We start from the raw sequence: 16607 nt of genomic DNA, 5'->3' as shown, positions 1-16607 counted from the left end.
CCTGGAGCACATTCTAGGAATCTATTGACTGAAGGTGCTCTCGCTAAAATCTAGTTCCAACATGGAGAATGAAAACAGGCTTCATTTCACACCAGTGACCACTTAAAACTCTACACACTGTCTCTGCTCACTACACTGGAAAAAACAAGTGAGGAGCAAAAGGTGTTAATAAATCAACTGTTTCACTCACTGCCAACGAACCAAAAACAGGACCAGATGTTCCTCCGGATCGCCACATCAACATGAAACATAGCAGTACCTTTATCTTTTCCCTCTCTGTATTTTGCCAGAATGTAACTGTACTGTCCATCAAAAATATTTTTTAAATGTCAAAAGTCTTTGCTTAATAAATACTTGTAAAAGTTAATTCACAAGTCATGTTAATGTCTTGCCTTGCACTAAATATTTTTAATTTTGACAGAAGGGAGAGTTGACCAAAGAGTATTTTTGTACCAGATAAAGAAATGATTCAATAGTTTTCAATAACACTTATTTCATTTTTGTTAGAGCTAAAAATCAAAAACAAAAATACTTTTTGGGTTGGCCAGGGGCTAATGTTTCTGCACTGAACAACTACAGCTCCGAAGACTACATTCTGCATGTTGGGGATTCATGGAGTATGTAGATGTTGGAGTACCCAATGATTATTGGTTTAGTATAAAGAGAAAAACTCAACATATTACAGTACAAACGGGTGCTTTCTAAAGTATTGAACCATGACAATGATATTTCCCATAACCTTAACCAAACCTAAACCAAACTGTATTTGGTAAGTGTGGACAATATAATGCAGGGAACATTGTATGAGATTAAAAACTCTACGTTGAGCAATAAGAACTTTTGTTTATATTGTTTATATATGATTCTTAATCAGATATTCTAAAAAGTTTGCAGCCATGGAAGTATTGTAATGAATGCTTGGTAAATGTTCTACCTACATGGACAAAATAATTGGCCCCTGATTCACACGCGCCGATGGCAGAGAGTATAACCACACAAGGTACTCACCTGACCATTAGGAGCAACTTAAAGTTCAGTGTCTTACCAAAGGACAGTTGTGTAAAGGAAGAGAAGAGAACACCAACCCAGAGATTAGTGGACCACCCACTCCATCTCCTGACCCACAGGTGCACTTGGTTTTGTTCATCTAACATCTTAATTTGGTTAATACATATTTATTATAGCTATGTCATTTTTTCTTTTAACAGCAGCCAAATCCTGATTTACCAGATAGACATATTGACTTAACTGCTGTTACATAAGAGACCACTGTTTAACTGAACACAGAGACTACCTAACAAAAAGACAAAGCACAGGGATGATATGTTTCTTCTTTCTTCCATAAATTCATCCAGACATTGTTTTTTCTTAAAGACAAGGCATTTAGTAGTTTTTCTTTTAGTAATTACCACATTTCTTTGCTAAACATAGTTTTTCTTTTAGTAATTACCACATTTCTTTGCTAAACAAAGACAGTCAAAGACAAAGTGTTGTTGTTTTCCTCTAAAGTTCTGGTATTTCCATCAGACTTCACAAATCTAATCTAAATTTAAAACTAAATCTAAAACTAAGTAAATAGAAAAACTTCATAATTACAATCTAATAGCTCTGAGGTTAAATCTCAGCATGTGTAATTTATCTTTTTATTCATTTTACTAATGTGGTAGTGACCAGTAATGTGTTTGGGGTTTTTTGTTGAAATTTGAGCTCTGCAGGTGGTGCTCTTTTCTTTGTCTTTCCCGACAATGTAGCGCACACTGAAAATAACTATCTCAAACTAACCACTGTCGTTGCTATGTGAAACATGTACACACATTGGACAAATCAGCTTCTCTCTGCCTCAACAATGAATAATATATATCTCACGAATATCTTTTAATTGTGATTTAATGTGACAGAGCAGCTTTGAGTGACAGCTGTCAGTATGTTCAGCACCCGGTGTTATCTTGGACGGGAACATATTCATAGCAGGATTCGGGCTTACCGGATCTCCACAAGCCCAAGAATCGCACAGGGCTGACCTGCTTCTGCAGCAGAACCTCCAGATTCACCAGCCAGCTCACATTACAATCAGAGCTGTAGACCCACTGACCTGGGGTCAGGAAGTAGACCATGCTGTACTGAACTCACTGTTAGCTCCCACAAGGCAGAGTACATTTTTTCTCTGGTGAAGACAATGAGAGAGGGGGAAGGTGTAGAGACCCTTTAGTTTCCCAGCTGGTTTGCCCTTGGATTACATCCTGACAGAGCTTTGACTCCTACTGTTTGTCTCATTAGAAAAAAAAAAACGCTCTCCTTCGAAAAAACAAAGCAGAGCAGAGAGAGCAGTGGGGTTAACGGGTTTACGAGCTGTAGCCTATGTTAAGCTGAGCATGTTTGGCACGTAGCTGAGACTCATTACTGCTGTCCCTCCTGAGAGGAGCTGCAGTCACAGCTGGAACGCCTCCACAACTGACTTTTGTCTGCTTTGAAATTTCCATCACTGTTAAGATGATGATTGATGTGTTCTTTGAAATCAGTCAGAAAAACACCAAAAGAGAGGTGATGTTGAACTAAATTTCAAGTCGCTGCATGTGTCGCCAGGGCAACAATGCTGTCATTACTTGTGACTGGAGTGTCAGCGAGTACGTGGGAGGAAGACATAAAATGCAGTGAACGTTTTTAGCTCACAGGGTTTCGTCATTTCAAATAAAGCCTTGTATTGCAGGGCTCTGACTCTGCACCTTGGTGTTTCACTGATCCAGTCTAGACTTAATTAGGAAAGCCCCAGTCATTCATTTACTACAAGTCCCGACCAATTACTACTTATAATTAATCCCTATCCCCGGACAGGATTAGGTCAACAGGAGAAGGGTGCACTGCAAAAAAAAAAAAAAAAAAAAAAAAAAAAAATCCATGTGAGCTCAGTTAATCCAGATTTCACTCTTTAAATCTGATTTTATTCAAAAGATATGAAACTAGTTTCAGATGCAAATTTTGTTAATTTGTGGAATTTGTGCTTTGTTTGAAGGCACTGACAAAGGTTTTATTGATCTACAATTATCAGCATGGTGCAAAACTAACTTTTTTGTCCACTGGCCAAATGCTTAGTGAATGTTCAAATCTGGCTAGCCAATCAATAGATTAACATAGTTTTTTTGACTAGGGAGTACTTGGCTGGTAATTTTGGACCCTGCTAGGTATCCACAGATTCACTAGTGCTCCTCTTGACTAATAAACTAATGTTCATGTATAAAATCAGAGGAGCCCAATGCACATTGATTAAACTTAACAGGTCAAACAGTTGACCTTAAAATGACAGTTAAGTGGATATCTAATGTAATTTAGGAGCACGTCTTGTTCTGTTGTGTTTGAAAGTGGCAAGATGTCTTCAAACAGGCAACAAATATCAGAAGAAACTCCAGAGCAAAGTGGTGGTCATTAAGAAGATAACACATGGGAGCTTTTAATCCTTGTTCCGAGCTGGAAATTAATTCAGATCTGGTTTCTCATCTTCTTTCAATCTAATCTTCATCTTCTGTGCAAGCTGTGTTACTACTATTATCACTGTACTACTATATGTGCACTGATGGGGCAACTGTCTATTTGACAGTATGGCAAACTGACCAAACTTTATCAAACACCGACAAACGCGGGTGTTGAATGTGACCAAACATTTCCAAACAGGCAGTCATGGCACGACAAATAAACATCTGTGTTTGTTGGAGATTCTGATCGATTGATGTTTCCTGGCTTTAAGACTGATTACGAGACATCATTACTAATTCAACCTGACATTTTTGCAGTGTGGGGCAGTATAATCGTTACTGGCCTGGGTCCACTGTTTCAGTCCCATCCCTGTCTGTCAGGTATGATAAGGGTTAGACATCTTTAATGTGAATTAGGTAGATGAAGGAAAACAATTACAGTCTAAATGGGTGTTATAAAAAAGAGATTCCTGCAGGTAAAGTCTGGCTTTTTCTCAGCATGGAAGCACCTGATAAAATTCTTGCTCTTTTTGAGCTCAGCTCAAACTTCAGCACGTTGACGAAATGTAGACCTAATGTGGTTTTACTGTACAACAACCAATCCTGTTAAAGCGCAACTTTACAGCTGTTGCTGTTCAGTGACAAAGACCCCAGTCATAACCCTAATCAGAACCTCACATACACATCTGGGCCTGAGTGGACCATATAGAATCACACCACCATTACTCCATCTCCGGCTCACAGCAGCTGGAAGCCATTTATACTGGGCTGCTTCACTGGAGGCTCGAGAGGGGGAGAGGCAGCAAGAAATTTTTTTGTATGCTTGCATCCCAAGTTCCAAATCATGTCCTTGATGTGTTTTCTGGCCTCACACCACAGGAAGTGAAATATTATGCCTGATAACACAGCAAAAAAATGGGGGGAGCAGCCACAGGGTAATTTATGTCTCTGCATAGAGAGAAAACATGTCGTATGCATGTTTGGAATGAGTTCTCCCTGGAGTGGATACACTGAAAAATGTTAAATGGGAGTTGGGTTCTGTGTCAGAGGAAACAGGATGGGGGTGGTGTGTTAACGCTGGTTGGTGATTGGGGGAGCTTCTCGTCCACTCCTTTTTAAGTACACAGTTTGGATACGCCTGTCATTTAGTCTTTACTCAATATCTTCACGATTTCCCTGACTAGTGTCTGAGAATGAAAAAGCAGCATCAAAGCTGTACACCAATTCCTATATCTATTGAACTCTGAAGAGGTAATTGTAGATAAATAAAATCATAATATCACTTTTAAACATTTTTACTTCACAGATTCTGTATGTTTGTAGTTTATCATTGGTGTTTTAAAGGTCAAGTGTGTCAGATTTAGGGGCTCTGCTTATAGCAAAAATGTGATATAATATGCATAACTATTTTTCATTGTTAACAAAATAGGAATAATTATCTTTTTGTTACTACAGATGTCTTCTGTGGTATGGTGTGGTGTGCCATGTTAAACTGCCACGCTTCTAGAGTAACCCAGAACAGACCAGGGGCCTTGTACATTATTTATGTTTTTCGGAGCCATCATAGTTTCTTCTTCACACTTGGAAAGGTGAGGTGAGGGGGATTCAGCTAGCTGCAATCTGCAACTTTAGCACTAGATATTACTTTTTTTTTTATTTTATTCCTTTTGCAGGAAAAAAAAAATCATAGTTTAGCAAAGATCTTTTGGCTATTTTTTACCCAAATATAAATGTTATGATAAATATAAATGAAACCTGCAATAATTGATTATTTGGCCACTTATCTACTCTAGGCCACTTAGCGAACAGTGACATAGCTACGAATCCAGCAGATGTGGAGCGACATTAACATTCTTTTGGAGTTGATTTGTGTCCAGTTATTGAATTTAAGTCCAGTATCCACCACATTCACTGCTGTAAAGTTGTGGACTGTAAACCACAATCATAGAACTAACACATCTAACACACTCCATATCAGAGGGGGAACTTCAGCTTCAGGTGATAATCCATTTGATGTTTTGTTAATATAAAAATATCAAGTTATTCCAGTAGAAAGCAATCATTTCACTGTTTGTTAGTGTTTTCTATGACTCCTGTTGTTTACAGATGATGTCCACTGTACATCTGTGGCCTAAAAAGACCAGGCTGATCATGTCCCCCAGAATCTTGTTATCTTGTCAGTATGTAATGCATGATGTGTATGATGAGCTCTGAGCTGTTCTTTACAAATGTGATTACCTCCAGGATATTATGTTTGTTTGTAAAGTGCTGCATTCAGAGGAGGGTAAACAAATCAATGTGCCCCCCCTTCCTATCTCCCCTGTTGAGCTTTTAAAGGAGTCTATTTTTATTATCCACCTTTCTTTCTCACTTGTCTCATTGCGGAAATGTCTGAACTGTAATGGAAGTACAATTAGATACTGTATTGACTGTTTAATATCTCAAATCTGGTGAACTGAGTCAGAGGTTCTGTGTGAGATGAAACAAGGTTCGTACCCTAGAATCATTATCAGCAGCAGATACACACCTTTCCTCCCTGTCAATCAGTCAAGGTATTATATTGAATTCGTAGCCTATAGAATCATTATCAGCAGCAGATACACACCTTTCCTCCCTGTCAATCAGTCAAGGTATTATATTAAAACAAAGTGCCTGGGGGCTCGTGCAGGAGGCCAAACTGACGTGTTGCTCTGTTTCCAGCATGTTTACCTGCTCTTGGCTTTATCTCTTGACAACCTTCACCTTCATTCAAGCTTACACACGAATGAGATCAAATGACCTGTAAAATATTAACCTGTGTATGTTTAAAACGTGTCAAGGCTTTTTGGAGTGATTTGATCCATCTAGTGGATTTTTTAAAAGTTTTTAGTGGGTTGTCTGTTAGGGCTCCTGACTCCAGTCGACTGTAGGATATACAGAAACAGACATTTTATATTTTAACCCAGTGACCATATATAGAATTTGATAGATGTACATGAACATCTGCTTTGAAAACAGAATGGAGACGATTCCTGGGTGGGGAAATGGCCCTTCTTTAAGAGTTTGAGGGGACAGATATGTTACTATTTTGTTTCATGCTAGAGCGGACTATCACAATATTATTGTGATATTTATAGAAATGTAAAAAATAACAATAATACTTGTCAAATTCGTCTTTAACTTTTATTTTGAGTTGAGGGAGGTGGAGAGAGAGTTAAGACGGTGATTTTATTTCTATCCCAGGATTAGAATTTGTCTCTGAGGGACATTCAGCACCCTCTGTATTTAAACCAATGAAAGAAAATTACTGTGTTATTATTAATGTGTATGACCTCCATGATATCAGTATTTCATTTAATAGCGGTATATCGTGACAACCCTGGTTCAGACCGAGCCAGCGTAGCTGATTTTCCCCTATGTCCAGTCTTTGTGCTAAGCTAAGCTAACTAGCTGCTGTTTAACAGACAGATATGGGAGACCTTCTGATGTGCCAGAGGGCAGACTGACATCTCTCTTTAAGTCTTTAGTCTCTTCAAAACTAAAGATATTTTTCACAAAATTTCAAAAATGGACCGAAGTGTGTGCTACCAGATATTAAGTTGAGGGTGCCAAATCTTTTTGAATTTTGTGTAAAAACCAAAGCATAATACTAATTGCAACAGTGTTTTGGAGAAATGGTGCATTATGTGACAGAAATGACAATATTTGACTGTCCCTTGGCCCTGCAACACCTTAAACAGGTCTTATAAACTATCACAGTGGCAGCAGTAGTAATTATGTAATTGCTCCATATAAACAGATTGTAACAGAGAGTTAACATCCAGTCTGCACAAACACCCTCTATCAGGGTCATATTTCTTATGGGTGGATTTATGGCTACTGCACTGAAGCTATATTACATTTAATGTTGGCAGAGGCAGGTCAAACTCTAACTAATTACTGGCACGTCAGCTTTCCAGCCTCAGGAGTAAAGTCTGTGTGTGTGTGAGTGATTATGTAACACTCATCCTGGCCACCTGACACTCACACATGGCAGGCCCTCACATACAATGATACTAAAACAATATTTACAGCTTAACCTTCACATCCAGGGACAAAACATCGGCTTCATCCATCGGCGTTCGCCCCTCTGTGTTTTCCTTTCACGTTGAATGAAAATGATATTCAGCCACAATACAGTCAGGTGACTTCTTGTTATTGACAGGAATGTCAGAGTTCAGGTTACTTCAGATTCATTGAAACAGCACAATCAAGGACTCTAAGGTCTGCTTGGTCCAGAGGTCTCTGACTGACAGGAGGTTTTTATGGCATGAGGCCCAGGACTAACCCATCTGGTGCTCCCACAGGGAGGAAACCAGAGCCCGTAACGCACATGTGAAAGGCCACTGAACTGACTGGCTGGATATCCCCGCCCCAGCATTACGCGTTATGATTGGTTGATTACGATTTCCAGTTTCCCAGTTTGGTTCTCCATTATCTTTGGCGCTAGAGAAGAAAACAGCTGTCATGTGAGAACTGATGATGTCCACTGACCTGTGATGATGAAGTGGAATATGTTCCGTTTGGTCCTATTAAAAGTCTCATGCTACAAGACTACAGAAAGGGAAACTATCAGAGGAAGCTTAACAAGTATTTGGTGTGAGTGATGTGATATGGATGTAGTGATGGCAATGTTCAGATCTCCTCATGGTTAATCACTAAGAATCGACCAGCTTAGTGTGTGTTAATGAGATAACAGTGAGCTCTGTGGGGCTGCAAAGAACTCATCTATTACCTTATCAGAAGAGGAAATCAAGATTGAATCAAACAAACTGCAGGCACTGATAAAGTAAATCTATTCAAATAACAAACATAACAGTAGAGTGTGTATCTGTATCTGTATCTATCAAGCAACATAACCTGACCTGCCACAGGTCAACTAAACGGCATCATACAAAATGAGCTGTCACACGGCATATTCAGATGACGAGCAAGCTGAACGGGGGTCAGTGGTTTTTCATTGTGTTTCCAGCAGAAGTCCTTCAAATCCGAGTCATGGTTCCCCGAAAGGACACACATGGACCACATTAATCTGATTAAAACAGGTCTCCAGGAAGATTTTTATTTGCACAGGGAAAATACCACCATAAGATGACATGCTGACAGATGGATTACCAGGTTTAAATCTATAAGACTCACGGTGACCAAATGGATAATCAGTCACACGTTTTAGTTTTCTGATTATAAAACTAGATAGATAAAGAGGACATTAAATGAACTTAAATAAAATACTTGAACTTTCTGAGGAGCTGTTAATTGATCCTGTAAACACACTGAGGCAACAGATGGTGAAGCATCTACTGCAACACAACCACAACTGCCAGATGCAACAAGTGCTTTTGATATGACATACATAGAAGAGAGTAATGGTGTAACTAACGGTGGACTTATTTAGAATGTTACAAGCAATAAGGAGGCTTTATAAAAAATATCATAGATACATCATAGAAATTAACACTTAATGTTGCCTGTTCATAGATCTGAATGTGCATGTTCCAGTGGAAGTCGTGGCCATTCATAAGGTTAATGTTTTGGCATACAGCAAATTAGATCTGTCCTCAGTAACTGAATCTAAATTTCTGAACTCTGCATCTTTCATGTTCTGTACTAGCCGATCCTGACCTCTCCATTATGAAACAACATACATACAACAGCCGTCAGTGAGGTATTTCCAGCTCCCACAGTCAAGATCGTGGTGAAGCTAACAAAAACGGGGATGAATTCCTCTTGTATGGTGTCTAACTTTAGTGGATCATGACATACTGGTTATGGAATGAATCTACAGATGCTCCAGTTCAAGTTGAGACCAAACCTTTAGATGGATGCCAATATTTAAGTCATGACAAAGGACAAACTGCAGCCAACACTACACCAAGACTGGTTTTAGCCCAGCTGTGAGGTGAGATGAGAGGTCCTCGAGCATAAAGTCATAAATGTGCATAAATGCGGCTGATTGGTCCAGCAGCATGTTAGATTAGCTGTGGACAGATATACAAACACGAGTAACCTCATAAACCCCTCCAAGCTTACGTCTGGCAGAGATAACTGCTCATATCTTTAAACTAAAATAGACCAACTCCCCAAACCCAGATGACCTCTTTGAGCCCCTTTGGTGGTTCAGCATTAGTCGTACTGCTGTTGTTCATCAGTTTATACCAGAAAAAAGGTATGTCCCTTTAACAGCATGTGAGTTTGAATCTGAGAGCAGCAGCATGTTGAAACATGTGCGGTGGTATGTCCTCCGCTGGGCCCCACAACACAAGGAGCTCAGATGGGTTTTCAATGTGTAGCTGCCCATATTTCAGTTTGACATGAGAAATATATCCAGAGCTGCTCATGCTGTGTTCTACACTGAGTACTCTCTGCAAAGAACTACAGTATAAAACTTCACTTCCATGAGCAAACAGTTAATGAACAATAGGCCATCTGGCCATATCTCCGTGTTATGTGGTATGTTTAAGCTCAACCTTTTAATTACATCCATTCAAACAGCACACTGCCATGTGGGAGAAATAAAATAGAATTAAACCAGATGGAACTGTCCCAAACCATAACATGAGGTATCATTATATACTGGGATATTACACCTCACTGTACACCACAATCACGACTTTATACAGAGTCCTTCTGTTGTTAGGTCAACTCTGTACTGTAGATACCACTCCTGCTAACATTTCAAGCACATGAGCAGCACAGCGCCTTGTATTATACACATATACTACGTAATGAGAAACACTGCTGAAGTCAATGTCACATCCATTGATGTGGTCTTCGTGTCACTCAGGGGTACCCACTATATTTACCCTATAGAGCCATGCGTGCAGAGGTACCCACTTTATTTACCCTACAGAGCCATGCGTGCAGACGACACAGAGGGGCAGAGGAGTTGTGGGCTGCACTGGAAAGAAGTGAAACTGTTGCCTTAAGATAAACAGAGGGTGCAGATAGCTGAGGTCATGTCCTGAGCCAGGATATGGTGTCTAGTTCCTCTTTCAGAACAGTGTGAAATAAAAAGGCGTGTGTTATTTCTTCAGTTATCTTAGCATAGAAAATTTCAAGATGTAAATCAAGGTGATGTCATCTGACCAACAGTCCCAAACTTAAAGATAACTACCTGACAATAATATAAAACAGAGAAAAGTAGTAAATCCTCACATTTAGGAAGCTGAAACAACATTGTATTTATAACAATTTAAAATTGTTATTAACTAATAACTTTTCAATCAATCTATCATGTAATATAAATATAAATCCAACAATAAAATACATATTTACAGAACTGAACTTGATATATGAGCACTGTATCACAATGTTTAAATGCATCTCAACCATGTGACTCTGATTATGAGGAAATATGATGAATCAAATCAAACTAGAAGAAATCTCTGAAGAAGTTGTGAATGTTGGACGTTGAACCGCTTAGTTGGCGAGATATGGAATATCTGAACTGCTGAATGTTTTCAAGCTTACAGTAAACTGCATATAGTTGGTTTTAATTTGTGTTCAGAGGCAGCTAAATCAGTGGAATAGAGTATGAATGTAATTTAAGCATTCACTTAAAATGTAGAAAGATACGGAACTTTATGAAGTTCAAACTGAGTTTCCAGATATTTAAAAGAGAATGAAGAGCTGTAAAAATTCATAGATACTAATTCATAGATTCTAATAATAAAATGCACACACTCTGAACTGAACATGGTATATGAGCATTGTATCATAAATTATGATTATGAGAGATGATAAACACAGGTCAAAACATTATCAATTATTTGTCTGGCTATAAGTCATCCCTAATCATCGCTAAGAGAGCTAATCAGATTACTCTGTAGTCTTTACGGTGCTGATTACAGAAAAAATCCAATAGAGGTGATTACAGTCTCATTCAGTTCTGTCAATTAAAACGTATGTATGTTTTCCTGCTGATCGCACTGACAGAGAAATACCAATGTTGGGGGGAAATGGTTTCCATTACAATAATTCATGATGTTTATCGAATCTGCCTGGCCTCCCATCCTGCCTGTCAAGGCTACTGGCCCCTCCCACTATCCTTGAGCGCTTCCTCTACACCTATGTCCAACTTTAAAACAGTTCAACAAGATGGCTCGTCACCCCACCTATCGTAACAGGAAGACCTGCTGTAGAGCACGGTCATCTTGGGGTGAAGCAAGACGCCAAATTCTATCTGGGAACAGGCAAACAGGAGGTGGACCCATACAGGAAAAACAGGGCAGTGCAGGAAATACACTGTTATTGTCATCAAGCAAGACACAGCCTAAATTTAAACCCAGGCCTTTAGATCTAAACATCTTCAATGTCAGGTATTTCCAATTCAAAAGCAGATTAAAATATTACATTATATCATTATGACCCACTGGTGTCAAGACAACAACCTCCTGAATGTCAAGATGATGGTGGTCTTTGGGAAGAAACAGGGAGGAACTACACCTCTCTTAAAACCAACAGGTCTGGTGGAGACAGCTTCCAGCCACACTGAGGGTATGACCTGGATGCTGTATACTTACTCTATGATAAGAAATGTGAGGCAGAGACCATAATCCATCAGATACTGAGGTATTTCTACTCTTGCACCATCGAGAGCGTCCTGACGGGGAACATCACTGTGTGGTACGGAGACAGCACCGAACAAGATCCTGTGAAGAGTGGTTCATTGAGCTGAACGTACATTAGATGGTGCTATACTTGCCAAAAAGACATTTAGACCAGACACTGCAAAAATCAATAAGAAGATTTAAGAATCTCAAACACATGAATAACAAGCTCTTCTACCTGCTACAGGACTGAGAGGCTCAGGAAGAGCTTCTACCTCCAGATCACTAGGATCCTAAATGAAATAAAATTATTTGTTCCTTATTGTTATGATTGTTTTTTTTTTTGTCAGTAGGGTAGGTTGGGTATTGTGTAGGTTATTTTTCCACCACTGATCTAGACTTAACACACAGAATGAGGACACCCAACAATGTCAGGGTCATACCAAGGTGGAGATGTCATACTACAAAAGAGAAAACGTTTGTCCCCTGCTGGCGGGTCCAAGGAAAGCCTGACAGAGGATGATTCAAAGCAGGTATGCAGTAAGAGAAAGCACAGACAAACAATGACACAGCAAGTAAAACAGGAAACTGCAAAACTATACTATTCACCGTTGACTGGAAATCTGGGACATTCAGCTTTGATGAAAACCGTTTTGGACTAAACAAAGTACTGACAGCGGTGCTGTGAGAGGTCTGGATGCAGGATGACAGCTGGATGACAGCTGGCAATGATGCAGCTCTCACACTGGATTACAGAAGGGCACAAAGAAGAGGACGAAGAGTACATCGTATTCATGCAGCAGACTCCTTTTTATGAAGCTAGTGAGTTGGTTTTCAATGAGGTGAAGCTGAAAAAAAACTTTATATGAAAATGAATGATGCTACTTTTGATCAGAAATACAGCTGATTCAGCTTTTGTAATTCACTTTTTCTACTTAAAGGTTTGAATCTTTGAATGCTCACATGCTGAATACATTTCCTTCTTCTCTAGTACACTCGAGCAGGCGTGTTACCACCACCTGTGGATTAATGTGAAACCTTCGTACACGTGTGTGCAAGTCCAGCAACTTCCGTGTTTTTTGTCAATGGAGTCTGGTGGCTTTTGAGAGAGTCATATAACTCCTTCAGTTTCCCATCAGAACGGGCTGTCTGGTGCCAAGTAAAGCAGTTAAAAGTGTACACTTTCACTTTGACTTAGTTTTGTTGCTGCCCCCATCCACAGCAGACAATTGCTTAGCATCCATGCGTCCTCCTGTCTGCATCTCCAAACTGGGGTGTGTGTCGACTGCAGTCTACTCTAGATAATACACTGACTATGGATAAGTGGTTCATACAACCTCACTTCAAATAACCTGAACTATCCCTTTGATACAAAGGTGAGCGTTGATTCCATGTCTGAACTCCAGTCTCGGACATTTAAATTCCACTCGCTACATGTTCACTCACCACCCTGACCTGCATATAGGCCACACTACTTACTGCATTGAAACTAAACACTGGCGTTGGGTGTAAACTATGAGATCCAGAATTGATGAGACAGCCATGTGAACAGTAAGATGAATGATCCAGGCTGAAATAAACAGAAACATGTGCCAATGTTTTTTTTTAACAATCTTTGGACCCGTTCTGGGCTCAAACCTGACTAGACCTGTTCTTGGAGCACATTAGTAATTTACAAGACTGACTTTGGTGAAGTTCCGACTGCCTGTAAACTCAAAACAGAGCTGCCGAAAAGACCACTTTGGTCAAGACCAAATCAATTCCAAAAGGAGCCAGGTTCAAAGGTCTGAAGGGACTAAATTATTACATAACACTGTGAATTTGAACCAGCTCCAAAAGGCACAGAGTGTTCTATTTTTTATGGTAAAACAGCTACTCTGCATTACTTCACTGGCAATGACTAACTTAGCTGCTTAATTATATTGAGTTATTTCATTTTTTTTGAAATGATGGAATGTTTTTTAACTTAACCCATGATCATTCTGGGTTCAGGATTAAAAAAGTCATATGTAGGGTTACGAGAGCCAAATATATCCCCTCATTATCAAATTACATCTTGTTCAAGGGTTCTGTTATTAGACTGTGGTTATCTTTAGCACGCAAAGCTGTGTCCAGTGCTGTGATATCACCTCTAAAAAAAACAGAAAAAGAAGCACAACCCTTTAGGGGAGGCTGTGTAAGTGGACCTTAAGTCCAACTCCTGCCCCCTCCTCCACACATTCCCATCGACCATTTGTCTCAGCCTGACTCTGGAAGACCTCACTCATCAAGACAAGCGACCGATGAACTCTGGTCAATGTGGGAGGGCGAGGGGTGGTGTGTATTGGGTTGTGTTGCAGACCAGGTCAGACAGATCTGCAGCAGCGATACTAAAGTAGTTAAATTTGTATTAAAGTGGACTCATAATGAGTCTTGTGGTCATCCCAAAGGAAAGAGGCAATGAGGTAGATTGTTAGTAGATTGGCTACTACCAAGCACAACATAACTATAACCTGTGGAGGTGTGTGGTGTTATGATCAAATGATCTGTGTCTGTCTTAAAACTAAAGTTCTCTCCTACAGGAATTTCAAGTTCCTCCAAGACATTCTACTCCCAAGACAAGTAAAGGCAACGACACAGTTGTTATCACTGCAGTTATTTGCACTTGCCTTTAAAGGCAAACAAGCAGGAAAATGTGAACAGACGTTCATATGATTGCACACAAGTTCTCCCACAAAGATTTGTAGTCTGCACAAACTGTAGAGCCTCTGCATGGGTGGAGGGTGTGGATAAGCAGGGGAAAGATACGGAGTGAAACGTTGACCGAATATGACTTATGTAGGTAAAACAAACAAACACAAGTTTGCTGACCTTTATTTCACTTCAGTTCAACTTGGATCCTTTTTTTGTTGGTTGCTTCCCCCGTCACTGTTAATGACTGATGAATTGTACGGCATGCCAGAAAAAAGTTTGAGGAGCACTGATACACACACAGTGTGGCTGTGAACTTCTAGGCTCTAGTCTAGACAGACCAAAAAATGAGGTTTCCATACAGTTAGTCTAACATCAGGTTACAATCACAGCAGAACCACATAGGGTTGTTATTCATGGTACTACACACAGTATAGAGAGGGATGTGACCTCTCTTCTACTCTGACCCTCTAAATCTGCTCTTGGCACTTGAAACAAGCGTTTGATGGACGTGACTGCAGAGAAACTTCTTCTATTATCCATATTTATATTTATTCATATTCACTGCTGATGCAAACTTGAACTTGCGTTGAAAAATGCACTTAGAGAATGACTAACGTTTTGAATCTGTTGTTTACCGGACTGCACCACACTATTCATAACATGGAAACACACTCACGGGAAGCTCGGTTCATTCACAGCAAACCTCTCATGTCGTGCCTCCTCATCTTTCCATACAGTCACTGTAAGTGTGCTGCGACTACAACCAGCTAACTTTCACACAGACAGAAACCAGTACGACCACAGAAAAGTGTGCCACCACATCCAGTGCCACTGCCACAGGAACCATTATCAAGCTCAGACCCCCAGATAACCTCAGCGGCTTTTTGTTCGACCTCTTTCTGTCTGTCATGCAGGAAACGACCTACTAGCTGATGTTAGCTAACTCGTACAATATGGCGTTTTTGTTTTTTTCTGTCGTATAGAAGTCATAAAATAAGACTACAGAACTTATTTTAAACACATTTGGACAACGTGTGACTGTGCAGAGGTCGACCGGCGCTCAGGTCACCAGTTCAACTCCCCGCCACTAACCGTTCAACGTGATTTGTCCGCGAGCAGCACCGTTAACTTCAACTTTAATTGGATTAATGTCGGCGGCGGGAAGCGGAGTACGTTCAGGACACGGTGACTTACGTGACAAAACTATATTCATGCACTCATTCAATTACGCTATGCCACGTTACATGCTTAGTTATAAAGCCGTTTGCGGGAAATTCAAACGTACAGTCCAGCTGTGCGTCACCTGGAGCTGAGGGTCCCCCCGCTCCCCCTCCCTCGCACGCCGCACTCACCTGTCCTGAAGCGGAGGTCTTCATCGTCCTCGGAGCCGAACTCCCGGAGGAGCGAGAGGAAGAGGATACCGAAGGCGTTCTGGATCCCGAACACCGAGCCGTTACACCACATGGCAGCAAGCATAACCAGCCACCCCCAGCCGCCTTCGGGGTGCACGAACTCGTCCTCCTCTGTGTCCGGAGCCGAGGTTTGTTCCGGGACGGTCACTTTACTGTCCCCGTTCTCCTTCTTCTCCTCTTCCTCCAGCCGCTTCTCCTCTGCGGGCACCTCATCCTTTGCGGTTGTATCGCCTTCTGGCATGTTGTTCCCTTCTGTCATTGTGTGCGTGTGTGTGTTTTTTAAATGTCAGCGTTATATCAAAGAGCAAAGAAACGTCTTAAAACCTGGAGGTGCGATAACAGAGGTCAGAACAGTGAGCATTCAAGTAGGTAATGTCTGAGTAATGACGGCTTTCTGCTTAGGGTAAAGTTGCATCCATAGAGGTGGAGCTGCAGTGAGAGTGGTGCAGCATCTGTTCCTACACGAACTGTCAAATAGCTGCCGTAGC

The 16607-nt window shown here is 40.5% G+C and overlaps 1 protein-coding gene across 1 annotated transcript in view; it reads right to left on the bottom strand.

The window, feature by feature from the left end:
* The window catches only part of slc16a10 (solute carrier family 16 member 10), a 37534-nt gene extending 20927 nt beyond the window's left edge, over window positions 1–16607 (bottom strand). Inside the window, exon 1 of the mRNA XM_010730039.3 lies at window positions 16060–16607. Within this exon, the coding sequence (XP_010728341.1) occupies window positions 16060–16378 (319 nt within the window). The 5' untranslated portion in view covers window positions 16379–16607. The remainder of the gene's footprint in view (window positions 1–16059) is intronic.

This window comes from Larimichthys crocea, chromosome XI (genome assembly GCF_000972845.2).
Source record: "Larimichthys crocea isolate SSNF chromosome XI, L_crocea_2.0, whole genome shotgun sequence".
Lineage (NCBI taxonomy): Eukaryota > Metazoa > Chordata > Actinopteri > Sciaenidae > Larimichthys > Larimichthys crocea.
The sequence above is the reverse complement of the archived record's forward strand: the minus strand, read 5'-3'. Positions and strand labels throughout refer to the sequence as shown.